Source organism: Peromyscus californicus, unplaced genomic scaffold (assembly GCF_007827085.1).
Source record: "Peromyscus californicus insignis strain IS unplaced genomic scaffold, ASM782708v3 Scaffold_5__1_contigs__length_169319896, whole genome shotgun sequence".
Taxonomy (NCBI): domain Eukaryota; kingdom Metazoa; phylum Chordata; class Mammalia; order Rodentia; family Cricetidae; genus Peromyscus; species Peromyscus californicus.
The window spans coordinates 87726844-87754727 of record NW_026294573.1 but is presented as its reverse complement, the minus strand read 5'-3'; the positions used below and the strand labels follow the sequence as shown (position 1 = coordinate 87754727).

The following is a 27884-nucleotide window of genomic DNA, read 5'->3' as shown; positions in this document are numbered from 1 at the left end:
TGCTCATCATGACAGACTTGCTGCATGGTTCTAGGGACTCAGACCTGTCACCCAGAGCTTGTGTACGTACCCGAGGGTTCAGTGTGAACCCTCAGGTGAGGATTGAGTCTCTGCATCCAGTCTCTGACCCAGAGTAGACAACAGACAAGCGGCTGATGGAACAGTGGACAGGTCAGTCCACCAGGGATCAGCCAATACTAAGGAGTCAAGAACTCGCTTATAATCATTCTATAATGGAGTGACGATAGCTGATTAGTGTATTCATGAAGATTGCTGAGAGCAGATTTAAATGCTCTCACCACAAAGAAATAAGCATGAGGTAATGTCTGTTAATTAGCTCAGTGTAGCCACACCATAATATTCATGTATTTTGGAACACTTTGTGCACAATAAATATGTATGATTTTTGTCAGTTATGTAAATTAATAATTAATTATTTTGACTGTTTTTTCCACTGAAACCAAAGACGGTTTAAGCACAGAGCTCGGCATCTGTCAGAGTTCTCTGTACATGGTAAGGCTGAGGCCTCTGGGCAGTGTGCTGGTGGGTGCACATCTCCCCACTTGCCCTTTCCAAAATCTACTGCTGTCAACATCTGGTGGTGTTCTTCCCTGGAAAGCCCAGTCTCCAGGATTGATTCTCCTTCCTTCCCTCCTGTTCTCAGAGCTCATGTCATGTACAGCTTCTGGACCACAATCCCTGTCCTGGGAACACATGGCTGGCTAGGGCACTGTGATTTGGGGAGGACTGGGAGTTGGAGGCCCCTTTACAGACTGTTAACATGCTTCTCTCTACCTTCCACAGAGTGTGCTGAAGAAGAGGGACCAAGTTCAAGCAGAGTATGAAGCCAAATTGGAAGCTGTGGCTCTGAGAAAGGAAGATCGCCCCAAGGTCAGGACAGCACCCAGCAAAGGCTGAACGCTGCAGGCTCCCTACTGATGCTGATGCTCATCCTTAGATTTAAGGATAGGATCTTGCCACTACCAATATGTCGTTCTCTTTCTTGTTTGTTTGTGATTAGACTTGGTAGTTGTATTCACGGAAGGGGTAGGAGTAGGGATTGTCATTGAAATGTTATAGTAAGGATCAATATTCAGGCAAATAGTCTGACATCAGAGCTAGTCATCTGTACCCCCCTCCCTGGAATAGATTTGGAGAATTTGAAACCCAGAACTCAGAGATAACACTCTTTGACTTTGTGTATGCCTTTTTTTTTTTTTAAATTAATCGTTTCACGTGTTACTGTGCTAGTCATCTGACCCAGAGGGGAGGCAGTATTACCCCATTCCATGGGCAGGAAAGTGAGTCACAGAGCAGTTCTATGCATTGCTTGGCCTTTTGGATGCAGATGTCTCTGCACCCAGTCGGCCATCATAGCAGACGTAGATGCATGTCTGCTGTGTTGATTCATGTGTTACCATAGTGATCCATTGTAACAAGTCTTTTTCTGTCCCACTAGCCAGCTCCCAAATAGTGACATAGAGACTTCTTATAATTATGAAAGCCTGGCCTATAGCTTAGGCTTGTTCCTAACTAGCTCTTGTAACTTAAATTAATCCATTTATATGAATCTCCATTTTACCATGTGACATTACCTCTCTTCTGTCTGGCACTTCCTGTTTCCTGTCTGTATCTCCTGCGAACCTAGATTCCTTCTCCTCTTCCTTTCTTTCTCCAGAAATCCCACCTATACCTCCTGCCTAGCTATTGGCTGTTCAGCTTTTTATTACACCAATCACGGCAATACATCTTTACACAGTGTACAAATATCCCACAACATTTCCCCCTTTTTGTCTAAATAAAAAGGAAAGGTTTTTAACTGTAACATACTAAAATTATATATAATAAGAACAGTTACTAGCTAAGAATTACATTCACAATGTCCAGTCCTTTTATATTTGTCAATTTAGGAGAGAGTACTGTATTATCTAACCTATCTTAGTAAGTCAAAATTTTATACCTAAACCACTTTTCTATCATAGCTTGTATTACCATTCTAAAAAAATATCTTTTTAGACCTTAAAACATATTTTTAGGTAACTTAAGCTTTTATGTTTTTCAAACTTAAAAACCTTATGTCTCTTTTTTTTTTTGGTTTTTCGAGACAGGGTTTCTCTGTGTAGCTTTGCGCCTTTCCTGGAACTCGCTTTGGAGACCAGGCTGGCCTCGAACTCACAGAGATCCGCCTGGCTCTGCCTCCCGAGTGCTGGGATTAAAGGCGTGCGCCACCACCGCCCGGCAAAACCTTATGTCTCTTACATAAGTTTCTTTTCTGAATTTGGTAACAAGGAAAACTGTAAAACTCTATTAGTCTTCAACCCCATCAAAGACCCAAGAAGAATAAAATATTACCTGAGTAAACAGGAAGTGTAGAGTAAACAACTTCCAAAACTATAGAAACACAGAGACATCTGGCTTCCTGGACAGTCACCCAAGGTTCCTCTGTATATGTTGGGGCATCCATATTTGGCCTATAGGCCTAAAATATCTGGCAGACTTTTCTGTGAAGCAGGAATTTTGAAGGACTGTCCTACTGTGTCTTGGTAAAGTTTGGCCTTCACTTACTTTTGTGTCCTGCTTGTCCAGTTTGGACAGCCTACTGTCAGAAGTCAAAGAAAGGGCTATTTCTTGCCCAAATGGCTAGCTTTTGCCACAAAGAAAGCAAACTCCATATGGAGGTTCTTGGATGCTCATCATCCTTTTTTGAAGTAGATTAGTGCTGCCAGGAGCAGACATGTCTCACTGTCATGAATAGCCTTATGTTATTAAAGCATTTTAAATGCTATATTCTGTAGGTCTTTGAAGTGTTTGAAGATCATCTATCTTTTAAAAATATATCTCCATTTGACTTTGAAAACATACCTAACATGACTATAAGTTTGATTGTTATAAGTGACTAACTACTAACCTGTCTTTATTATCCTAAATAGCTTTCAAGGACTAAAACTTTACATTGTATTTCTAAGTGAGATACATAAGTACAATACCTTAAACAAAGTAGAAACATATGTACAATATAACACGAATAACCTTAAATTTGTATCAGTATACAAAAATACATACCAATGTAAAATGTTTGAGACATTTCAAAAGTAGACTCAAAAATCTACCCTTTTATTCCATCATTTCTATGCTATATCCCCCCTTTTTCCCTTCAGAAAGAGATCTCTGAATCTAATCTCCTTTGTTTAGCTTTTTTTTTCTGACCATTACCTATAACAACTTGTAACCAACCCCCCTAAATGATGACAAACATCCATAAACCCACCAAATGACCAAAAACTACCCACCCTTCCTCTTGGGAATGTGATCATCATGTTTTCTAAACTGCTTCCTGTTGTCTGGGCGTGATGGCATCATTAAGGGAACCTGAGAAAATTGGGATAATGGTCAAGTCCTGGAAGAGCTACTGTATTATTTTTTGTTTAGTCTCTTTCCCATGTGATGGGAAAGTGTAGAGCTCATCTGAAGTCTAGCTGGATAGTCTGTGAGGCTAGACTATCTCAGCTAGCAGCTTTGAAGTTGTTCTCAATGCAGAACTTTGAGGAAACGGCAGAAGAGGCGTTCTGAGAGGCTGGGCTATTTGTCTTCAGTGGTGTCTGGTCCTTTTTATTGTGAAAACTCATAAACTTTTAAAGGTAACATATATCTGTATTAGCACAAGTATGGAATGTACAATGTGCACAAGTCAGTTAAAGATGATTTTATTGTTTTATGTTTGAGTTGGTAAAAGGCATCTGTTAACTTTATTGGTTTGTTTGGACTGTATAACCAAACCTCTATCCATGCCATATAAAAGGATGGCATGTAATAATAAGTCATGAGGACTCTGTAGCCAACAAGATTTATCATGTCTCACCCAGTCTCGGAGCTGTTCCCATATAGAGGGATCAGCATATACATCACTTGTCTTGTAGTCTTTCTTGGCTTTTTTCTTTTATGTCTGTAGCCAAGATTTTCAGGAGGTATCCCCTAATCAAATTTGATCTTCATTAATTTTGAAGAGAACCATAACTTTGTTTTCTGTGAAAACAAAGGCGTAACCTCTCCCCCAGTGCAACACATTTCCTGACTTCCATTCTGAAGCCAAGACATCTCTAAAGTATATAGGCTGGTTTAATTCAGCAGTCCCTTCCACAATCCAATGTCTCTCAGCAGCTGCTGTTTGCTCATCAGCATTCAAAAAATTTAAAGTCTACAGAACACCAGACAGGATCCAGATGCCCTGTGTTTTTCCCATCTTTATGAGGCCTTTTCCTTTTATATTACTCTCTCTTTAAAGACTATTATTTTTAAACAATTTTTTCTATGATTGTCTATACCCATTTTTTACTGTATCTGTTTAAAGGTTTTCTTGGTCCAGACTGCGTTATTGTGTGCCTGCAGCCTTCTCTGACCATGTGAGCCAAGCCTTAAAACCACTGTGCAGCTCTGCACATGGCCCTAGCTGGCTCAAGCCCTCAGGCAGCAGCCAGGAGCCATGTGTCTGTACGCCTCAGGCGGCCTGAAACACTGCAGGACGAGGAAGTCATGTCTGGCTCTGTGTTTGTGTGTTTGGAACTTTTTTTTTTTTTTGGTTTTTCGAGACAGGGTTTCTCTGTGTAGCTTTGCGCCTTTCCTGGAACTCACTTGGTAGCCCAGGCTGGCCTCGAACTCACAGAGATCCGCCTGGCTCTGCCTCCCGAGTGCCGGGATTAAAGGCGTGCGCCACCACCGCCCGGCTGGAACTTTTTTAAAAACAGCTTTCTCAGGTCCTATGTAGATATTCGAACCTCCATGTTCGATGCCATGTGTAACAAGTGTTTTTCTGTCCCACCAACCAGCTCCCAAATAATGACATAGAGACTTCTTATTAATTATGAAAGCTCGGCGTATAGCTTAGGCTTGTTCCTAACTAGCTCTTGTAACTTAAATTAACCCATTTCTATTAATCTACATTCTACCACGTGACATTACCTCTCTTCCATCTTGCACCTCCTGTTTCCTCCCTGTGTTTCCTGGAGTCTCCTGTGCGGGTAGATTCCTCCTCCTCTTCCTGTCTTTCCCCAGAAATCCCTCCTCTACCTCCTGCCTAGCTGTTGGCCATTCAGCTTTTTATTACACCAATCACAGCAATACATCTTCACACCGTGTACAAATATCCCGCAACAATCCACACTAGAACATGAGTGCTGCTTGCCTCTGACAGAAAGCGGGATAGGATCCCATGTCGGTTACTTTCCTCCTTGCTCTGCCGAAATAACTAGAGGAAGGGAGGGTTTACTCTAGCTTACCATTTGAGGTTTCAGTCCAGCATGGCAGGGAAGACATAGCAGGACGAGCATGAAGCAGCTGGTCACATGGTATCACAACCAGGATGCTAAGAGCCATGGACACGAGTAGTACCCAACCCATTTTCTCCTTTTTATTCAGTGACAACCTCAGCTCTTGGAATGATGCCTGCTTCAGTTAAACCAATCTAGAAACCCTTCACAAACATGCCTGGGGTTTTGCTTCCATGGTGACTCCAAGTTTCATCAACTTGACAATCAAGATTGGCCATCTTGTCACTGGCCCAGAGCGTGTAGCTGATGGACACCCCCCCGCCCCACGCCACCCCTTGCTTCTCTTGCCATGGGCTGTCGTGGGCCCTTCCTGTGTGTTGAGGAACCCATGGTGGAAATGAGGGCAGGTGCACAGTCTCCGCCATCCTCGTGCTGCCCCTTTCCCTGGAATCTTCTAGCTCTTCTTGTGATCTGGAACATAGCTCCATGTGCTGAGTCCACATCTCAGCCTCATTGAAACGGAATGACATGGAAGACTAGATATTTAAACATTTTATTTTATTTTATTTTTTATTTTTGGTTTTTCAAGACAGGGTTTCTCTTTGTAGTTTTGGTGCCTGTCCTGGATCTCACTCTATTGACTGGGCTGGCCTTGAACTCACAGAGATCTGCCTGGCTCTACCTCCCGAGTGCTGGGATTAAAGGTGTGCGCCATCACCCAGCTTAGCATTTTATTTTTTTGTGATTTAGCCTTAACTGTAAGGATGGAGGTTACTTCAGAAAAAGATAAGTGACTATGATCTCATGTGTAAAGTCTAAAGAACTTATAAACACAGAGCAGAGTAGTGGTTGCTAGGAAGTGGGGAAGTAGGAGATGTTGCTCAAGAGGCCCAAACCTTTAGTCATAAAATGAGCATATTCTGAGGATCTGATGTGCTTCATGGGTGCCGTGGATGCCAGTGTGGTTATGGTATCATTACATGGTTTATATGCATATCAAATCATGCATCTTCAGTAGGCATAATCTCTGTCAATTAGGTATATTTTAAAATCCAGAAGTCACTTTTTGTCCTAGTTAGCTTTCTTTTTTTTTTTTTTTTTGGTTTTTCGAGACAGGGTTTCTCTGTGTAGCTTTGCGCTTTTCCTGGAACTCACTTGGTAGCCCAGGCTGGCCTCGAACTCACAGAGATCCGCCTGGCTCTGCCTCCCGAGTGCTGGGATTAAAGGCGTGCGCCACCACTGCCCAGCCCTAGTTAACTTTCTGTTGCTGTGATAAAGACCATGACCAAAAGCAGCTGGGGAGGAAAGGGTTTATTTGGTGTACACACACACACACACACACACACATACACACACACACACCCCTCCCTGGTCACAGTCCTTTGGAGGAAGCCAAGGCAGGACTCTGGAGGCAGAAACTGAAGCAGAAGCCATAGAGGAATGTCCTTATTGATTTGCTTTCTGTGACTTGTTCAGTTGACTTTCTTCACAGCCCAGGGCCACCCTGCCCAGGGGTGGCTTTTATGTGGGTGTCAGGGATTCAAACTTAGGTCCTCATCTTGCAATGCTTGCTCATTGATCTCCCCAGCTCTGCCCCCACCCCCCTACCCCCACCCCCGCTCCAGTCTCTGGCCTTTTTTGAGCCTTAGACACATTTCATTGCGTCCTGAGCTCCAACTTCACACTTCTCCCATACACCCCTGCTCCATGGCTGGCTGTCCATCAGCATGTAGACAGACACCTCGGAAATGAGCAACTTTAGGCTTTGCTCTGCTTATCTTCATATGGTTTTGAGCTCACAATTAAAGCTGCTGTTAGTGAAGTAAAAAGCCAGGGCATCAGGAAGTGAGTTAGGTTTAGTTCTGTTCCAGAGACTCAGCCAGCTCCGTTAGTTACTGGTAGTCTAGTGGTGGAGGGGTGAGGACTGGGTTTGCACATAGTAACAGAAAGTGAAATCTTAAAAAAAAAAGTTGATCCAGAGAGAGAGAATTTTGAGGTGGCATGCTGAAATCTAATCACTTAAAAAGAAAACTGTGTGTGTGTGTGTGTGTGTGTGTGTGTGTGTGTGTGTGTGTGTGTGTGTGTGTGTGTGTGTGTGTGTGTACCCAGAAGCCTCAGGGTCTCTGTTGTTCACTGCTCTGTATGCTGGACTACCTGGCCTGAGAGCTTCCGGGCATTCCATCTCTGACTCCCATTACAGACTCCGTAGAGTCATGTGGGTTCTAGGAATCCAAACTTACTATCATGCTTATACAGCAAGAGTTTTTCCCACTGAGATGTGTCCCCAGCCTAAAACCTAATTATTTTTATGTAAACCAGAGGAAGGAAGGCGCTTCATGGGCCTCATGATCCTCACCTCAGACAGCGTAGTCACTCTAGGATGAGGAGTCAGGATGAAGGAGCAGACCAATGGCTGAGGTGCTGGCTGGAGTCCTGTGGTCTCTCAGTGAAAGCCGAGGACAGGGCTGGTGGGGCTTCTAGTGCTGAGAGAGACATAACTGGATAGGATTTCTAGTTTTGCTCTTTTTTTGAGGCTTGAGAAAACTATAGACACTGAGCTGGTTTGCCCTCAGACAGTGGAGCTGTCTTGTGTAGACTTAGTGTGGTGGTTTGAAAGAAAATGGCCCCCAAAGGGAAGGGCACTCCTAGGAGTGTGGCCTTGTTAGAGGAAGTGTGTCACTGTGGGGTCACTTTTGCTCAAGCTTTGCTCAGTGTGATACTCAGTTACTTCCAGTTGCTGGCATATCAACATGTAGCAGCTGCTTCTCCAGCACCACATCTGCCTGCATGCCGCCATGCTCCCCGCCATGCTCCCCGCCATGATGATAGTGGACTGAACCTCTGAAACTATAAGACGCCACCTCAGTTAAACGGTTTCCTTTGTAAGAGTTGTGATGGTCATGATGTCTCTTCACAGCAATAGAAACCCTAACTAAGGCACTTAGCTTTCCTCCCAATTTTAGTGTTGAGAAACCACAGGCATAGGAGGAGCCCAGCTGCCTTCTGCTGGCTTTGTCAGGACCAGACTTCACAAGTCTTAGAACGTGGCCCTCTTCAGAGACTCAGCTGTTACTACAGAAGTGTCAGAGGACTTGATATGTAAAGTTGAGCTAGACATGGGCACACTGAGTAAATAGTGAGCGTAAACTGTGGAGGGGACATTTACATTTTAGTCAACTTTGCATTTAAAAGAAAGATTTAGTTTATGTGCATGAGCACCTCTTTCCCTCAACTCTTGGGATTTTTGTCTGTCATACATTCCTGGGAGATTCTAATAACCAGTGGTAGGGAGTGAATAATGTGAATCTCTGGCCTTGCTTTGAGAAGGAAATGGGTAGAGATTTATATATTAGGGCCTGGAAATGCCCTGCCCACAAAAAGAGCTCAAGAATATGTATTTTTAAATGGATTTCAGATGGATTTAGGCTACCACTCTGCATCACCACACGCGAAAACATACAGCGTTAGCTCACCAAGCAAACAGCGACCATTAGCACCGTACAGATCATCACACCTGAGCCTTCCTCTGATGGAATTTCTCACCAGACATGGAGGAGCCTGTGTGGGAACAACAGCTTATCCTCAATTCAGACTTTTTTTTTTTTTTTGCCATCTGAGGCCTTAGCAGGTGACCCAGCCCCCAATTTTTTGTATCTTATTATAGAGAGCACCCATCTTTTATCCTTGGATATTGCCATCCCAATGTCTGTCAGGAGCGTGACTAACAATAAGGAATACTAGGTGTTACTCATCAGTTAATTATCACAAAAACATGCAAGCAAGAAACAGTCACAACGTCACCTACCTGCAAGCTTGGGTGTCACCTGTCAGCAGTCCTCGTATTCATATAGTTGGGCAACTTCACCAGGGAAGGTGCCAGTTCCCTCAGCCCCGTCCTTGCCATGCTGACATCGTCCTGGCTGACAGACACTGCTCTCAATAGTTACTCCTGTACTTGGGGACATTTGGGCTCATTGGTCTGGGGACTTAAAACCTTGAAAGTCTCATTTGCTTCTGGCAAGTGTTGGCCTGACATGGGCCCAATGGGGCACTTGAGATAAGACAGGAAAATCTGGCTTTGGAAAGCCACTGTGCCCAGGAGGCCCTCATTAGCCATGTGGGACGAATGCAACTCACTGTAGCAAAGTGAAGGTCACAAAGCCCAGGGGACACTTCCCTTCGGAGAAGGTCTTCCTAAACCTTAAGAAAAACTTGAAACCGCCTGCTGTATTATGCTTCAAATTCTTTGGATGCTTTCCTTTCATTCTCGGACTTTCTGGTTATCTGCCACCTAGAGCGCAGAAGGGTACCCAGTTTATTTATGATGTGGAGTTCAGAGGAGGGAGCTGACTGGTTGTCTCGTTATTACAGTTGACTCAGATAATTGAGGAAAGACATCATCAGACATCACAAGTATTGGACTAGTTCCTGTGACCCAGGAAACCCCTTCTTTTCCAGTTCTGAAATGACATAGGACTGTACGCAGGGCTGCTGCTGTATGTGGAAAGTCTGTCCCCATTTGTCAGCACGGATGGGTAAATCCTGGAAGGATCCTAAGCCACCTTACTCCGGTTGCAGGGTTTTTCCTTCCCATTTGTAAATGGAGACAGACACCCATTTCCTGTGCGTCTCTGCTCTGTTGAATGGTATGATGTTGAGTGGGATGATGTTTGCTTTTTACAAACTCTTCCGTAGATCCCACAACCCGAGCCGCTGTTTTCCAGGGACATTTTAATTTAGCACTTCGGCTCACTACAAATGCTTGAGGAGGAGCTCACGGCAGGAGAAACCAATCGCACTTCACAGCCACGAATGCATTTCCCTTCCAGGTGCCGGCAGATGTGGAGAAGTGCCAAGACAGGATGGAGTGCTTCAACGCTGACCTGAAGGCTGACATGGAGAGGTGGCAGAGCAGCAAGCGGCATGACTTCCGGCAGCTGCTCGTGGGCTTGGCTGACAAGAACATCCAGTATTATGAGAAGGTGAGAAGCAGGCCCCATGCCACTGTGGTTTCTAGTGGTCCCCCAGAAATCCCAAAGCACGATCCTCCTTGTCCCATCCTTAACTTGCATCTGAGCTACCCCGAGTGCCCTGGCAGAACACTGCTGAATTTGGAAGCAGAGACCCAGTTCTCATAGGCTCTCCTGCACATGCTGGAGGAAGTGGCTAGACCAGCACTTGGGTGCCCCCAGTTTATCGAGGCTTTGGGGTTTCTTATGTTACCTTGTGGTTCCACATAGAGAGTTCTTCATTTTCACTATGACAAGGACCCCCTATAGTCATCTGTTGAAGCTGATAGACATCTTACCAAAATCCTGTTTGTTTGTTTGTTTTTTTGTTGGTTTTTTTCGAGACAGGGTTTCTCTGTAGTTTTGCGCCTTTCCTGGAACTCACTTTGTAGACCAGGCTGGCCTCGAACTCACAGAGATCCTCCTGCCTCTGCCTCCCGAGTGCTGGGATTAAAGGCGTGCGCCACCATCGCCCGGCTGTTTTTAATGTTAGACTTTACAATACTCTTTTTAAATACCTAAAATAATGGTATATGGAATCACATAGGAAAGCAATGCTATTAGAAAAGACTTTTATTTCTGTATCCTCTTGATCTATGGACCTCAGGTTAAACATTCCCATTAACACACACACACACACACACACACACACACACACACACACACACACACACACACACTGGGGAGGAGAGGGTAAGAGGGAGAGAGCCATCTCCTAAAATCAAGATTCACTCCTAATGTATCTGATTTGGAGTCATCTCTGGTAATGAGTCTTGATGTCTCATCTCCACTTACAGTTAAACAACGGTCTGGTTTTAGTTGAAATAACTTGTGGCCTTGAAATTCAGCTGTTGGAAACGGGGCAGCCTCTCACCCTGGGAAGGTGTTGGGGATAGGCATATCTCCTAGACTGTGGCTGTAGGACACATCCTTGACCTAGGCTGTTGCTGAGGCTTCCGTGGTTGTGGCTGCTGCTCTGAGGTGATGTGCCTGTGCTTTTCCCAGCTTCCTAAAGGACAGTCAGGACACGGAGCTGAGCATGGAAGGAGATGGAGGTGCCCTCCATCCTTCCCTGCCCTTTCTCTCGAGTCCCTGCTACTTCCGAACTGGATCTGCCCCGGATGCTTAGCACGCGTCAGCACATTAAATTTAACCCTCCATCAGGCTAAGAGGTGTAGGCATCGGAGGAAGTCCTGAGTGAATGTGTAGTGTTGACCCATTTCCAGGCTTCCGAGGCCTCTGACCCACAGGAAACTGGCAAATCCATTTAATCATGGGCAGGCTCAGGAGGGATAGCAAAACTTCCTGGGGCCTGAGTGTGAGTGTTTTTGAACAGTTGATCAGGGTGTTACAAAGACTGGAACCCTAGCTTCCTCCTCCCAGGTGTTTACAGCCTGAGCCTTCTCAACTCAGCCTGTAGGCCGCCTACAGGCCGCCTGCAGAGATTACCAACACTGACTGACACTCTCCCCGTGCTGTACCCAGTAAACTCACTGAGGCTCCCTGCTTGTGGCAGTAGGAGCCCTCTGTCAGAGTGAACACCCCTGCCTGATCGCAGCTTTGCTGCAAGCGTGTCTGTGTGTCTGTCCTTTCTTCTTCGCCACCCCCTCGGCAAGGTTCTGGGACCCAAGCCACGTGGTCATGTCAGGTGGTGTGACAAAGAAGATTTTATGATTTTTCAATTTGAAGCTAAAGAAACCAACACTCACAGAAGTTTAAAAGTTCCTCCCAAGCTGACCCACCCCTTGAGTACCAAACTGTAAATATCTAACTGATGGAACTGTGAGTCCGGACTGTTCCACGCACAATCAGCTTAGGAGATGGGCCCCATGCTTTTGGAAACAGCCTTGTTTCCTCAAAGGTAGGAAGCTCCCCACATGAAGTCAAGGCCTCCTGCTGCTGGCTGTGAGTTAGGCAAGGCAAGTACTAATCATTTTTCAGGGGATGATTGTGAAGGTAAAGTAAAACTCACGTTCAAGTTACCAGAACATACTCAGCATGTGGCAAGCAGTCAGTAAAAGTTACCTTCGTGTTCTTACTTCCCAGTCTAAAACCAACAGGTTCAGTGTCTCCGTCGTACCCGTGGTGGGTGACTCCACCATCTCTACAGTCCCAGAATGCACACGTGGTCTCTGTCTGGTTCTTCTCATTGTACCCTAAACAGGGTAACTACCTTGAGGCCTGGTCTTGGCATCTACGTGTAATTGACACTTTTCCTGTACTTTCTGTGTGCAAAGGATTGTTTACAAAGTTGATGAATAGCCGGATTTGCACAACCCCCTAGGCATCCCCAGTCCATCAGAGATGCGCTGATGATAGATTCCCAGAGGCAAGGGTGAAATAAGTATGTTAAAGGTAAGGAACAGGGAAAACAAAAACAAAAAACTAGCGGCCTGGTGGAGTGGCAGGAAGGACCAGTCTATTTAAATAACGTTTATTCTGATCCATAGAGTCAAAGATCTGACAAACATCTACCGTAGGCAAAGGGCACAACATATACAAGTCCCTGGGCAAGAAAAGAACGGACACATTTGAGGACCGAGAAGAAGGTTTGCCTAGTCGTGGTTCCTCTTGGGACACGCAGAAAGGCCCTTGTAGCTAGGAGGGGCTGGTTTAGAATTTGGAGTTCTGTGGACTTCCCTTGGGGTCCACTGCTGGAAGCAAGCTCCTAGGCCGCCTAGGCTTTCCTTATTTAGGCCAGGCCTCTGGTCGCCCAGGAAGGTATCAGGGGGAAGTTTCACCACTCCTCTTTCTGCTTGACCTGGTAATGCCTCTCTCCTCTGCAGAACTCCTCCCCAGTGACTCAGCAGAGTCCTGCTTCCCCCCAAGGCTGTCTGGTACAGCGGGTTTGTCCTTCCCTCTTGCAAGAGTCTTCAGAGGGAGGAGCGTGTCTACTGAGGCACCACTCTCAATGCCAGTGCCCACATCTTCTAAGTTCTTGGCCTCTACAAGGACCTGGAATGAAGGAGCTTGCAGTGAAAGGAATACCAGTTTGCATTCATGTTCTGACTGAACCACGTGACAATGAATAGAAAATAGAGAACAGTGTATGGGCCTAATGAAACCTGATAGTTGGGCCAGTGCGATGGCTCACTGGAGTGGGTCAGGGTACTTGCTGCCAAGCCTGACATGGTGGAAGGAGAGAGCTGACCCCTTCGGGTTGTCCTGACATCCACACACACACACACACACACACACACACACATGTCCTGGTACATGTACTCCCGCCCTTCACATGCACAGGAATCACTGTAAAAATTGTTAGACTCCCTTCTCCCCATTCTTTGGGGAGAACTAAGAGAAGCCCAGACAAGCAAACCAAGCTTCAGGTTGGTGAATAAGAGCAGGTTTTCCACCCACCCTGACTCAGGTGGCTGGCCTTTCATGTTTACATCCTTGTACAGCTCCACCCACACCTCCAACCATGTCTCCATCGGGGCTCAGAACTGGTGTCCTCATCAAGTTTCCTGCCTGGTCTGGTTTTTGCATAGTCAAGGGACAGATTTCCTTAGTGTGGATCCATCTCCACTCCCTGGGTGTAGGCTTCCCACTCATGAATGCTTGCAAGCCCTGTAAGGACACAGCTCTTTGATAAAGACGAGGGTGACACATTCCGGACAAACACCTGTCGCCTCCTCTGCTGATAGCAGTATTGATAACACAGGTAGGTGCCATGGACAAGGGTGACCCCGCAGGATCAGGATTGGCAGAGTAGTGTTAAGCAGCTGACCTTGTGTGGGCTTTATCGTTTCAGTGCCTCATGGCGTGGGAGTCGATTATTCCACTACTGCAAGAGAAACAGGAGACCAAGTAGCTGTGTTCCTGGCACCGAGACTCATCTGCCTCCACAGGGCATGGCACCCTGAACCAGAATGTCCCTGCAGTGCCCGAGAGGTGGTCATGGGAAAACAGCACAGCAGCACCTCTCGTTTGTGAACTCTCCCGCCCCTCCCCCCACAGTTGTTTTCAGTTTCGTGTCTATTCCTTGGTGGAGTCCATGAGGCTGTAATCATCTCTCAACAGAAGCATACCTCCGTATTGTGAAGGAACCTCCTAAGTGGAACACTACGAAGACTTGAAGCTGAGGGACAGGACGACCCCCAGATGACGTGTGACGGCACTTTGGGGGCAGCCCAATTGCTGTTGCGGGACAGAACAGCAGCCCTGCTTTTCAGGGACACAGGGGACACGAAGAAGGCAGCTGTGGCTTGCTGTGGAGACCTTGTGGCTCCGCACTTTACCCCTGGGGGCATTGACGTGTCCCAGCGTAGGAGGTATAGGTACCTTCTTGGAAAGTCCTTAATTTACGGTGGCCTGTGGCTGTGACTGTGGCCTACTGCCTGCTCATCGTGAGTGGCATCCCTTGACTTGTTTCTGGTTCACATGGGTCCATTTAAGTCAGTGTCTGTGTGCATCAGTGCTTGAGTGAGCAGGCCAGCGTCCTTGTCCTTATGCGATGCCTCAGGAAGCTGAAGGGAATGCTCCCGGATCTTGTTTCTGACACCAGAATGCTATAGATGAGAAGCTTTTTGGTGTGAATTGGAAAAAAAGGTGCATTTTTTCTCCGTGAAGGTGTTAGTGTGTTTGTTTTGCTTGTTAATTGTCACTGTGGTTGGGATTAGACCTGTTAGGAAACAGCTGCTGTCTTATGGCCAGCGACTCTCCCCGTGTGCCAAGCCCCAGCTCCAATGTCTGCTTTGTGCAATCTGCCTTTACCTCACCAAAAATGTCTGGTTTCATACTTCCTGTCCTGCCCCCTGAATATCTGGGCAACCTTGCAGTGAGGGCTGGTGTGTCTCATCATTAGGACTGTCACAATTTGTAAATTCAGTGTGAATGTTCTATATGAGTGTTTTAACCCCCCAAATTCTGTGATCAGGAAGGAAAGTATCTGCAGGGCCCCCACCCCACCCCCCGGAGATGTGAGGAGTGACAGCATGCTCGTTGCTGCTGATTCTGTGGAAATCTCCATTTGCAGCCAAAATCTGGGGCCTGCTTGCTGTGCTCAAAGTCTTCATTTGAAACTTTTCAATTTGCCATAAAACCAACAGTTAGAAGGATTTCTTTCAGATCATTTTTCTTGCTGAAAGAAGCTGCATAGTGTGTTTTTTCTTCTGTGGCTCTTTGCTAAAAACCCATAAATCCGAGCCGCCAGTAAACGGAAGGGGTTTTATTTTTAAAATGAGCCGTCAAGTTACTGCTTCACATACAAGTTAGTTTGCAAATTCCAGTCCACACACAGCATGCTGAAGCCCTGTCATTCCTGCTAACAGAGTTGGACCTCCAGTGAGCTGCCTCTGGGACATCGTGGACAGCAGCTAGACAGCATGAAACAGTTTGTCTTTTCCTCGAACTTGACAAATGTGTGATGGAAATAATAATTCCTGAAACTCTTGGTACTCGCCTAAACCCCATCTGTGCCATCCTTTGATGTGAATTTTGTTTGGTACAAATAGAAATGACCCACTGAAGCAGAAGGGTAAGAACAGTCTGTACACCCCAAACTTCAGTGCCTCGGCATCTCATTCTACCTCTAAACCATCGGGTTGGCGTGGGTGTGAATGCCCAGAGCCAACCCAAGCATGCTGGTAGAGTCAGGGCATGTATTCAGTCACCAACAGGCCTCCATTGATGTGTGGCGGCAGACACCAGACTGGCCCAGCAGTGATGTTCATCTTTGGGAAACATGAAACTTTGCTTTGTGGACCTTGTGCTTCATAAGTGTCCAGTGTCAGGATGCTGGAAAGAATTAAGGAGAAGCTAGAATCTGATGACCAGCTGCTTGCTGAAACCCCAAGTCAATCCTGTGTGCCGGTTAGCTAAGCAAGAAGGAAGCCCTGTGGAAACAGCCCTGGGCTGCACAGGGAAATGTAGGGAGGGACGCAGGGTCCACAGTCATTCCCTCATGAGAGGCTGCCTTTCACGACATCTTGAAATTTTTGTCTTTTTCTGTTTATTTGGCCAGCAAGCAATGTTCCTCGGCTTTGAGATTCCAGAAAGAGCTGGAATAATGGAGAATTATGTCCCCTAGGAACGATGTCAGTGGCCAAGCCAGGAACACCCATGCACAGGAAGGCACTCTTGTCTCTTGTCTTCAAGGTAGCATCTGGTGAGTTGAGGAAGCTGGTCCTGAAGGAGAGGGGCAGCGGACCGTGAAGGAGGCCTCCTGCCTTCCCTACTCCTGTGGCTCCCTCAGTCCCCGGAAGCTCAGCAGTCATAAGCATTGCCTTCCTCTTGGCCAAGCACAAAAGAGATTCCCCACACAAAATATAGCTCAGAGATCATAGTGCCAAAATGCCTCAGAGGCTCCATTAGTTCCTTCTGGAGCCTCCAAAGCCTCTGCCTTGAAGTCACGGATCCCTCTTGTTTATTTTCCACGAGACTTTGCCTTGAGGGTAGAGTGCCCCGTACCTCAGGCAGAGGGCTATAGATAGCTTTTAGGGCTTGAACACATGACAGAGAAATGAAAGTTGGCTCTCGTCACTGTCCAGGTCCTGAGAAACGGAGGGTTTGTTCACTGGGTTAGAAATCTGCCAAGGCGAAAGAGGATTTGAGAGACGTGAACGTTTAGGAGACTGCTGTAGTTTGTAGCAGGAAAAGTTAGTACGAATGCTGCCAGCTTGCAAGAAGAATCTGGGCTGCTCTGCGCAAAGCAAGAGGCTTTGCTCTGCACTAAGGAGGGACTCACTCCTGAGCCTGTGTGCGCTTGGGTTTTAGCCTCTCCTAAGGCTCAGTAATGAGTGCTGGTGAATGGAAAATAGGCTTAGGGAGGCAACAAGCTTGGTTCTTCACCAAACTACTCCTGAACTCACCAGGCATTTTCCCGTAGCCCAAGTAAGGAAAAAGCCACCATACCTGGGGATAGAAGTGGAATGTAAGTCTCCTTTTCTGCCAAACGTGAGCCCATGGAGTGTGCTCTGCATGTGGAGTAGAATGTGTTCTTCCTACTCAACAGGAGGAAACTGGCCATGCACAGTGCAGCCTCTGGTGAGGCCCAATGAAGTTCTGGTTTAGATGTGAACGTGGTACCAGTGTTTCTCTTTGAGGACAACACTCAGACTCCCTGACTTGGTCCTGTCCTGTGGAACTGAAGGCCTAGGTAGCTGGCTCTGTTTCAGTGAGGACATTTGAATCATGGAAATGTCACTACACTACACTATCCTGAGCTGGTTGGGATGGGTGAGAAGGCCAAGGACTGCCTTAGATGCTGCATTGGCCCTACTGGTCTGGGTCTTGGAGTGGACTGGAACTGGGCTCCTCTCTGGCTAGGTGGAACTGGTGACCCTGAAGAGTGATTCTTCCAGGGGATCAGCTCCTGTGGCTGGGGCTGGGCACCGCCTTCTCACTTCTGGAACCCCACCTTCTCACAAAGGGTGTTTGAAAATCAATTAAGCTAAGCATACGGCTAGGGGACTTTGGTCATCTTCATTTACAAGATTATGTTGGAATTTGGGGTTGCCTTCTCACTCTCAAAAGTCTTCAGGATGGCAACAGATTGGATGTGCCTCCTCATCACCTGTGGTTGTCTCTGCTCAGGTAGAAGGTGGCACTTAGGAGTGTAGTTGAAAATGACCTCTTCTTGGCCAAAGAGAGATGCAGTAGGTGTGTTGGGGCTGCTCACTTCCTCCCTGTTTATAGCTTAGTGAATAATGAGAGATTCTGTTTCTTTTACCAACCCACTCTGTAGGTTTGAAGGCGTCCCCATGGCTGCACACGTCGGAGGACAGGGCCTCTTTGTCTAAGAAGGCTGGGGTGGGGACTGGCCATTCTCTCTTGATCATATCTGTTTGAAATATTCCTGGGTGTGGCTGACTGTCCAACCCTTTATTCGTGGCAAAAACAAAACCACATCATTAGTTTTTAACTACTGTAGTTTGTAAGTGAGTGCTGTGGGGTGGGGGAAACTTCTAAAGAGACCAGTAAGATGTGTGTCTCTTCTTATCTGTTCTCAGCACTTGAAAACCAACACATCAGAAAAAGCCAGACTGTTAAAAGCATAGCTAGTTCTTAAAAACTTGTCAGCGCCCACTCATTGCCTTACTCTTCAGCTGGTGTTTTAAAAAGTACATAGAAAGTTTTACACGTGGAAGCAGTTGGTCTAGAAACTTAACACAGGCCATGTTCAGTCCTCTGAAAGTCACAAGCCGGAAGCGGAGGTCACAGAAGGAAGGTGGCCTTTTGGGAGGCGAGACTAACTATTGCTGTTGTCAAGTGGTACTTGAAATAATGTCGAGAGAGACAGGGACCACAGCACTGTTTGCTGTTTCCGAGTGGGACAGATGAACTTAGTGTGCTTTGGCATAGTTTGGGGGTGTGGAGGATACAGACATTCTCAGCAGTGACGAATCACACAGCTTCAGAGAATCCTCTAGATTGTGACGGCATGGAAGGTTTACCCTGCCTCTGCAGAACGGGCCCTAGAGCACGTTGGGATAGAAATTCTCCAAAGGTCGAAATGCCAAATAACACAAACCTGTTCTGTAGACTCACTTAGTATTAAAGCCAGTGGTGACGAGTTGATATGTGCCTCTCCCAGAAGTACCGCCCAGGTATCGGGTGATTCTGGGCTCTCCACAGCCCAGGTCAGAGCAGCTAACATCTGGGCACGCTGCTGTTGGACAGGCTGGTTCACAGCCTTAGACTGATGCTCTGCCAGGAACAATGCTGGAGGGGAGGAGGAGGGATTTTTTTTTCCTAGAATGCAAAGCAACATGTGGATTGGTGTAACAAAGCGATGGCTGTGTCAGCTGGGCCTTCATCCAGGAACAAACCAGCACAAACCAGCATCTTTACCAGTCAGCACTGTCCACCTAGACGGTGCCTGCCGAGGGTTGGGCCTCTCCTCAGAGTCCCTGCTCACTGTGTGTGTGTGTGCCTGTTCCCTTCATGCCTGACCAGGAATGCATGGAGAGACAGCCTCCATCTGACAGACTCCCACAAAACAAACTGCCAGCAAACTTTCTAACTTACATTTTAACTGTTCAAGGGGGGATTAAAACACATTTTTGGACTTTTTTTTTATTTTTAGAAATTGTTCTTTGTGTTTAAAACTTACAGAGAAAGAAGCAGGCTTCTGAGGTATGGAGTCTCGCTGTGTGCCCTCTCTCCATGCTGCCATTAAGCCAAAACAAAAGCTGTGAACATAAGTGCTTGAGAGAATTCGTGTTGATAAGAAAGTGATTTATTTACAGATCCAAGTCCTTGTCTCATGAAACTACCAAAAAAGAATGTCACCTTTTTCTTTGTTATGGAACCAGAGATTATAAAAAAAGAAAAAAAAAGTTGTTTTGTTGTATTTTTGATGCTGGCACGAGGTTCTTGTCCACTTTGGTTTTTCGTATATCTGTGTGTAAGAAATTCTGTTTCTTGTTTACTATGGAATTAGTATTACATTTTGAGGTAAACAAAGAATTTGTATTGCTTGATAAACTATTAGCTTGTAAATTAAAAAAAAATTCTTTACCTCAATTAACTTAAAGTAATGGACCAATAAACCTATAAAAGATGCTTTATTTACCCTGGGTCATGTGCTCAATTGTACCTGTTAGGACGGGAAACGGGGCACCTGTCTTTCTGGTTTTTTAGAAGTTTCTCGGAACAGATGACAGTTTGCGTGTGAGAATCAGAGCATGCAGGGTAATAGGGAAAGGCATACAGAAGTACACACATAAGCTCTGTGTTGACTAGAGGCCCTGCCACAGTTTGCCCTCTCCTGCATCTTCTAAGTTGGCACCAATTTAGGGAGACACATTGCTGTAGTATCATTGAGACTGCCAGGCGGGCGCTACACAGAGATTCTTCCTGCACAGAACAAGCTCATTCTATTCCAGGTCGGGGCAGCCATTTCCTGTTTTTGTTGCTTTGTTTGTTTTGTTTTTTCCTGCCATGTTTTTGAGGCATTTCCAAGAAAAGGGAATGCCTGCAGTTTATGAGAATGCTTTTGCAGAGGACAGAACCTGAATGCAGTTCCCAGTACCTGTGCCAGGTAGCTCCCAGCTACCTGTAACTCCAGCTCTAGGGGACCCAAGGACCTCCTTTGCCTTCTAATCCTCACTTACATGCACATTCCCACTCAACAGACACGCCGATATACATGTAGTTTAAAATGAAGCTGGATGTGGTGCCCACCTTTAACCCCAGAACATGGGAGGCAGAAGCAGGCAGATCTCTGTGAGTTTGAGACCTGTCTGGTCTGCGTACTGGGTTCCAGGTCAGCCAAGGCTGGAATGGACATCATAATGATGCTGAACTTAGCTTAGTTATGATTAATTAATCCAGTTAATCCAACATCATTAATTCAATACTACAGTGGTATAAAATGGAGCAGCAAGATGGAATAAAGAGATTTGAGATTTCAATTCCATTGTCTGATTTAATAACTGTGGTTCTAGAATAGTTACATCTCTGAACCTTCAATACTTTAAAGTACAGACAGGCTTTCCCTAAAGGGTTCTTGACAAGCTAGTAATTATGTACACAAAGCACCTTTCTGGTGGGCACTCGCTATATGACAGCCCTTATGGAAGGGCTCTTCCTACTACCTGTTGAGATATGTCCAAGTTAAATATTGATGAGTAAGCCTTTCCTATATGCTTAGTCAGCTGATTTTTAAAGGAGCGTTTATATACCTTCCCACTTCCCTTTTAAAAAGGTACAGAGGTCAGATGCTGGAGGATTGGGGTCAGGCTAGAGACCTGGGAAATGGATAGAAATAAATTGCAAAAGCCATGGCAAGGGTTGGTGAGATGGTTCAGCAGTTGGAGGTGATTGGCAGTCCCCGGGCCCCACATGGTAAACGAGACACACACACACACCACAGAGGTTATAAAGATCTTTTTTAAAGCCGTGGCAAGAAGTGATAAAGGAGGAGGTTGTAATGGGGCAGCCGGATTTAAGAGACAACTGTGAGAAAGGAGACTAGGTCAGAGGTCATTTGGAGCCGTACAGCCTGGGAGGTGGAGGTGATGCTATTATGTCAGGGAAGAGAGAAAGGATATGGTAATCTTAAGTGGTGAGTGAGGGGAAAATAAGGGGGCTAAGTTATCTTGGGGAGCTGGAAGTTTTGACTCAGGTGTTGGAAAAATTCTGGGGTCTGTGGGGTGGGGGGGAACAGATTATTGGAGAACCAAGGGCCTTTGGCACCTCAAGAGTTAAAGATGCAAGGAAGACAAAAGGAAGAGGATGGGGTGGGTGCAGGGAGGTTGGGAGGGAGGAGGAAGTCAAGGTTCGATCATTCCCTGGGAGAGAGTCAGATACAAACTGTCCAGATGCCCTGACATTTAAATACATTCTCTGTATTTCACTCCAGTTTGAGAATGCCGTATCTGTAGTTACAGGGGGATCCCACCAGGGAAAGGACGATTTGTACTCACACTGTGAATATTGATTTTATTAGGAGATAATTCTGCTTTGTAAGCAAAACGGGCAATCAAAATAAGTAACTCAGAATAAGCTGCTGCTCAACATCCCCTGTGTTGTTACACCATTCACTCGAGAAAGAGACTAAAAATGTTCCATCACATTCACTGGTACTTGCTGGATTTGGCTTTTGTTGCTGGGTTTGTTTTGTTTTGTTTTGAGGCAGGATCTCATGTATTCCCGGCTGGCTTCAGACTGGCAATACAGCTGAGGATAGCCTTGAACTTCTGATCCTTCTGCCTCTATCTCCTAAGTGCTGGGAATTCAGGTGCCCACAGCCATGCCTGGCTTATGAGGTGCTGAAGATGGAAGCCAGGGCTTCGTGCATGCCAGGGAAGCATTCCACCCGCGGAGCTGTGGCCCCAGTCCTGACATTTGCTTCCTAAAAGCAACAGTGTTAACACTTCCCCACAGTGTGTTGCCCTCGTTTCCAGCTGAGGAAGACTCAACCAAGAAAACTCATTTTTTCAAGATTTTACATTAACTTAAAAACTATTGTCGTACATACAAAACTGTTGTTAGTTTTACAAAATGCCCATTTCATGCTCATTCCCCTTGGGCTGGTGAAATGCAGGCTTAAGTCTTCCATAGAACTTCTAGCACTTGACTTGTTACCAGTCTCTTGGAGCCTTTAAGACAGTGATGGAGGGCAGGGGCTGGCTGGAAGGAGCCTGAACCCCTCCAGGACCTAGGATGCCTGTGCAAGCAGCTGGTACCCACAGACCCTAACCTCTACCCTGCAGAGACATCTGAGAACTAGGAAATTTCCTCCAATACCCAGAAAGTGATTTTCCCTCCCACCGGGGACCCGAGGGCCACAGCGGGTCTTCGGAAGGCTGGAACTTGGGTTTCATGGGCAGAACCTGGTTACCGCTGGTGTTTTCAGATCCTTCATTTCTCGGCACTCTCTCCTTGTTGTGACCTCGGGACTTGTTTGTAGGCCACAAGGCTGTAAGAATTTGCAAAAGAGAATTATAGAAGAAGAGCTGGAATGAGGTGCACAGCCGGGGGGCGGGGGGGGGGGGGGGGGGGGGACAGCGTAGGTAGGTCTTCATCTTCACCTATGCCTGAATCATCTCCCGCCAATCTTTGTCACCGATGGGGAGAAAATTTGTCTCTATAGTGCGTCAGATGTTACTAAGTTCCAGAAGGTTGGCTCTAGAGAACTCTCCCGATTTCTTCCCAGTCCCAGCATAAAGAACTTCTCCCTGTCTCCAGTAACACTGTGAACTAGGCAGCTGCCTGTCTTCCCAGCCTCTCACTCCTGCCTAGTGATGAGTTCTGTGAATATCAATGGCCTAGTTAACCTTCACTGATCCCGAGGAGAGTTAGCGGTCTCAACTTCAGTTTCAGTTACCAGTGGCCTCTGAGGACCTTCTTGTTTGCACCCCCAGCACTGGGGTTGAAGTTGCTTTTTCCTGAGTGCTGGAGATCTGAACTCGTATCTTACACATTTTACCCAAGCCATCTTCCTGGCCCCAGTCGTTCTTGTTGTTATTTTGAGACGGGTCTCAGGAAGCCCAGGCTGGGGCTGGCCTGGAACTTCTGATCCTCCTGCCTCACCCTCTGAGAGCTGGGATCACAGGTGTGCACCATCACACTGGGAGGGATGGAAGCTGATGCTTTTTCATGCTAGGCAAGCACTGTACCGATTAAACTACACTCCCAGCCTGCCTTTCGTGTTTTAAAATGTGGCTTCTGCCAGATGTAGGGGCACACACTTGCAATCCCGGTGCACAGGAAACTGAGACAGGAAGGTGTAAGTTTGAAGCCAGCTTGAGCTTTATAGCAAGACTATCTCTCAGAGATCCGCTGCCTTTGCTTCCAGAGTGCTGGGATAAAAGATGGACTCCACTACTACCTGTAGCCCATCTTTCAAATTAACAGCAAACAAAAAAGTGACTTCTTGGGCCTGAGGGGATGACATAGTGGTTAAGAGCACTGGCTGCCTGTGTTCCGTTGATTTATTGCTGGGAAGACTGCTCTTTTCTGAAGGGAAATGGAGAAGCAGTGGATCTGGGGAGAAGGGAGCTTGGAAGGGGCTGGGAGGAGTGGAGGGAGAGGGGGCTGTGGTTGGGATATATTGTATGAGACAAAATTAAAGAAAAGGGGGCAAGAAAGAGCACTTGCTGCTCTTTCAAAAGACCTGAATTGGGTCTGACTGACGTAAACACCGGGGCCCCAACCCACATAGCAGACAGTTTCTGTCTTACCCAATTGGGACAATTGCCAAGAAGGAGAGAAAGGAGGACAGGATAAAGCAGGTGCCAGCGAACTTGTCCAGGGTGAGCTGATAGAGCTTGTTGTATATGGTGGATGTCACCACACCTGTCAGAGCTAGGCACAGCTGCAGGATGACGAACACCTTTCCTGTGGAGGAGACAAAGGTTATCAAGAGATGTGCTGTTATCCCTTTCCTCTACCTGGTCCCTGGGGAGCTCCAGAGACCCCTCGCGATCCTAAGGACTCCTTTCCAGTCCCATGGCTCAATTTGATGGGAATCCTGCCTCCATCTAGCTGGATCTTCCTGAAATACCTTTCTTTGACTCTGGTTTGCAGTGACTAGCTTTGTGAGGCTTTTCCACCCTCCTCTCTCTATTCTTTTTGCCCTAGACAGAAACCAGTATGTTCCTATAAGTTTGAGGATACTTCTAGAACTTGTATGTGTGTGTTCGTGCACATACGTGCATGTATGAAGGCCAGGGGTAGACAGAAAGCTCCAGGAATCCTCCCCAGCACTGGGACTTTGGGTATGTATTTCCACACCAGCCTTTTATACGAGTGCTGGAGATCCAACCTCAAGACCTCAGGCAAGCACTTTATCAACTGAGCCATCTCCCCAGCCCTGCTTCTGGATCTTCTGAATATTTCTGAAAGTCTGTGCTGTGCCACAAGCTGAGTAAGTCTGTGCCAGCCTGGGCAGGACATCCTGGAGAGAGTCCTCTCGCTCACTCACCGTAGGCAGAGTCCTTTATGAGTTTGGACATGGCTGATCGGATGGTTGTGATGGGGATAAGTGCGAACAGCATGGCGGCTCGAGCTGTAACAGATTGTAACAACACTTCTCATTGGAGTCCAGCCTTAACCCAGGAGATCAGAACAAAGCAAAGGCTTCCCTCCCGGCCCCTCCCAACACAGTCCCGGTGGCCTTGGTCTGGAAGCATTAGACTTCTCTCTGCTGGGAGCACCTCGAGTAGCCCGGACTCTGAATCTCTGGCCCTTTCAGAAAAGGAGTTCAGCCGCCACACCTACCGCCTTCTTAACCAGTCAACTGCAGGTGGGGGCGGGAGAGAAAGAGGAAGGTTAGGGAGAGACTGGGCAGGGGGGAATATGGAGAGATGCCATAGGAAGGGCTGGAGAGAGGGGCACTCTGTCCTCTGTAGAAGACTTTAACTGGGACCTTGCCATTTTGCTCGCTGTCTCTCTGAGGTGTGTGGCCTGGGGCAGTTCTCTGATAACCATCTAGGATTTTTCTTTCCGAGCTGTTAGCTATTAGGCACATGCAGCCTGTGTAAGGAAACATGAAATAAGCCTTCGACCCTCTTCTTCCTTTACACAGCCACGTAGCGAATGCTTGGGAGCCGTACAAGGCTAGTGGACAGTGTGTTGACAGAGGGAGGCCCACTCCACAGCTGTAGAGAGTTCTGTTGCAGCAGGAGTTCTAGAGCTTTCTTTCTGAGGTTGTCTGGCTTCTGTCCCCCAGTGGAAACCTCAGTCCGTGGTCTTATGGGAATGTACTCCATCGGTTGTAGAGCCAATGGAGCTCTATTGGAGCCAGTTATTGAGGAATTGTGTGCATTGTTAATAAGCAGCAGTGGCGCACACCTTTAATCCCAGCACGCGGGAGGCAGAGCCAGGTGGATCTCTGTGAGTTCGAGGCCAGCCTGGGCTACAGAGCGAGATCCAGGACAGGCACCAAAACTACACAGAGAAACCCTGTCTCGAAAAACCAAAAAAAAAAAAAAAAGCTAGAGAGAAGAGGACTGGGGAAGCAGCTTGGCCGGTAACGGGGTTTGCTGTCATACAACCTGAGCTCAGTCCCTGAACCCACACGATGGAAGGAGAAATAAACTCCGGCAAGCTGCCCTCTGAGCATCACAGGGGCATTACAACGTGCCCATCTCCCCACTCCGATGAAACAAATACAATTTTAAAATTATTGAAGTTAAATGAACCCATCTCCACTTAAGGCTGTCTGGCAGCCTTCCATGTTGATTCTAAGATCCACTGACCACACCTCCTTGACCCAGAGCCATGGGTCCCACCGCGGCAAGATTCAGTCAGCAAAACAGGTAATACCCAGCGCAAAACAGACAAACCCATTCCCGTCTCCCTTGTACCTCCTGGACTCCCAAGTTCAGCCCCTGGTACTAAATTGGGACTCCAAGACCACACCCCTAAGCTCTGACCCAGATTGTCAGCAGTGCCCTGCCTCCCTAAGCTCCAGACTCACCGATGTAGAACATGTATGTCTTCTTCACAAAGGCCAAGAGAAGGGCACCAGACCCAAAGGAGACCATCCCAATTATGATCATCGTGGTGTCCCGGAAGTAGCGGGAGAAGACGAGAACACCCAAGAAGCTGGTGATGAAGACGATGTATCCAGAAGCCATGCCGTAGCCCAGCTGCACTTGGTTCCAACTGAGAGGCTCCTTGAGCACAAAAAGGGCCATGACATCCACTGTGCCCACAACGGCCAGGTCATAGACGATGGCACCCACAAATAGCAAAGCGATGGTGGTTCGAGAGGACTTCTTTTTGCCGGGAGCCAGAGGGTTCTCCGATACATTCTGCTTGTCCAGTTCATCTGGATCCAGGGTTCGGTAGGTGCCCACCATGCCGGACACAGTATCTACGGTGGGGTACACCTTGTTGGGCTTGGACACAGACTCAGGGACCTTCAGTATAAAGAGGCTGTAGAAAAGGGCAAACGCCGCACAGCCCACGCTGCAGGCGGTTAACACGAGGCCTTGAGCAGAGTGCCCAACTATTTGCTTGAAGAGATGCCCTGAGGCCATGCTCCCACAGAACCCTGCCAAGCCCAGCACCAAATCGATGATGATGAGACGCAAGGAGCGGCGGCCTTCGGAGCAGCCCAGGGATCCCAGCGCCATGACCCCGGACCAATAAGCGGAGAAGCCCCCGCACAGGCCACTGAGCGCCACTGCTCCATACATCACCTCCACCGGCCAGTCCAGCATCACTTTGAGCAGGAGTCCGATGCGGCACAGCAGGAAGCCCAGCATTGATGTGCAGATAGAGATCTTGCGGTGGTAGCGGTCACTGAGCCAGCCCAGTCCATAGGCGGACAGTAGGGGTGCCAGACCCACCACGAGGTTGTAGATGATGTAGAAATTGGAGATGGCCTTCTGCTGTTGGTTCTCCTGATGCAACTGGCTGGCGCTGTGATTGGAGGAGCCGCCAGCCTCCGATGCGAAGGATTCCTTCACTACCAGGAGTAGTCCTGCATCGTAGAGGGAGCCGGCCACCTGGGTTGAGGCCACCACAGGCTCGATCCAAGCCCTCACCTGGAAGCCAGAGAGACGGCTTCCCCACGGACAGGTGACTCTGGGACCCATGTAACCTATGCGACAGGGGACAGGGCTTGCTGTCTGCAAGGAGATGCTCCCAAATCTTACGGAGGCTTGGAGGATCCAGGCTCAGTGCCAGAGCGCTTTTCAGGTGCGCCTTGGGAGAAGCGCTGGGGCGGCGCGTGTGACAGTAGCTAGTCTCGCTGCCAAGGGACTTACCTGCGGCCCCTCCTCCCCAGGTCAGAAAAAGCGGCGCTCCGCCCCCCACCTCCACCCGGGTCTGGCTGAGCAGGCTGGAAACTGCCCAGTGAAGCCAGAGTACACACGAGCCTCAGTTCCCTCCCCACACATCCTAGAGCTGGCCATACCACCTGCCTCCTTGGAGCTGAAACTCAGCTGAGCGAGCTCTGGAACCCACCCAGGGAGCGTTTCCAAATTCTCCCTCCTTCGGAGGCAGGTTTGGGCAGGGGTCTGAACCCTAGGCTTCTGCTTGATGTAACTTTGAGGTATCAAGTTTTCTTTGTCAAAAGTAGGAGGAACCTTGGTGTGCGCAAAGCTCTAGGTCTTAACTCCAGCACCATGTAAAGCAGGAATGATGGCACATGCCTGTAATTCCAGCGCTCAAAAAGTGGAGGCAGAGGGATTAGAAATTCAAGATCATC

At 47.4% G+C, this 27884-nt stretch overlaps 2 protein-coding genes across 2 annotated transcripts in view; one reads left to right on the top strand and one right to left on the bottom strand.

Annotated features, from left to right (window-relative positions):
• Snx30 (sorting nexin family member 30) overlaps positions 1-19789 on the top strand; it is a 106403-nt gene extending 86614 nt beyond the window's left edge. Inside the window, exons 7-9 of the mRNA XM_052715977.1 lie at positions 805-891; positions 10094-10246; positions 14028-19789. Of these exons, the coding sequence (XP_052571937.1) occupies positions 805-891; positions 10094-10246; positions 14028-14087 (300 nt within the window). The 3' untranslated portion in view covers positions 14088-19789. The remainder of the gene's footprint in view (positions 1-804; positions 892-10093; positions 10247-14027) is intronic.
• A 1855-nt stretch (positions 19790-21644) lies between these two features.
• Slc46a2 (solute carrier family 46 member 2) lies at positions 21645-27276 on the bottom strand. Its single transcript, XM_052717503.1, has 4 exons — positions 26145-27276; positions 24648-24731; positions 23905-24061; positions 21645-22640 (listed from the first exon to the last, which is right to left on the bottom strand). The coding sequence occupies exons 1-4, from the start codon at positions 27268-27270 to the stop codon at positions 22583-22585; spliced, it is 1425 nt and encodes a 474-aa protein (XP_052573463.1). The 5' UTR covers positions 27271-27276; the 3' UTR covers positions 21645-22582.
• Positions 27277-27884: the final 608 nt, after the last annotated feature.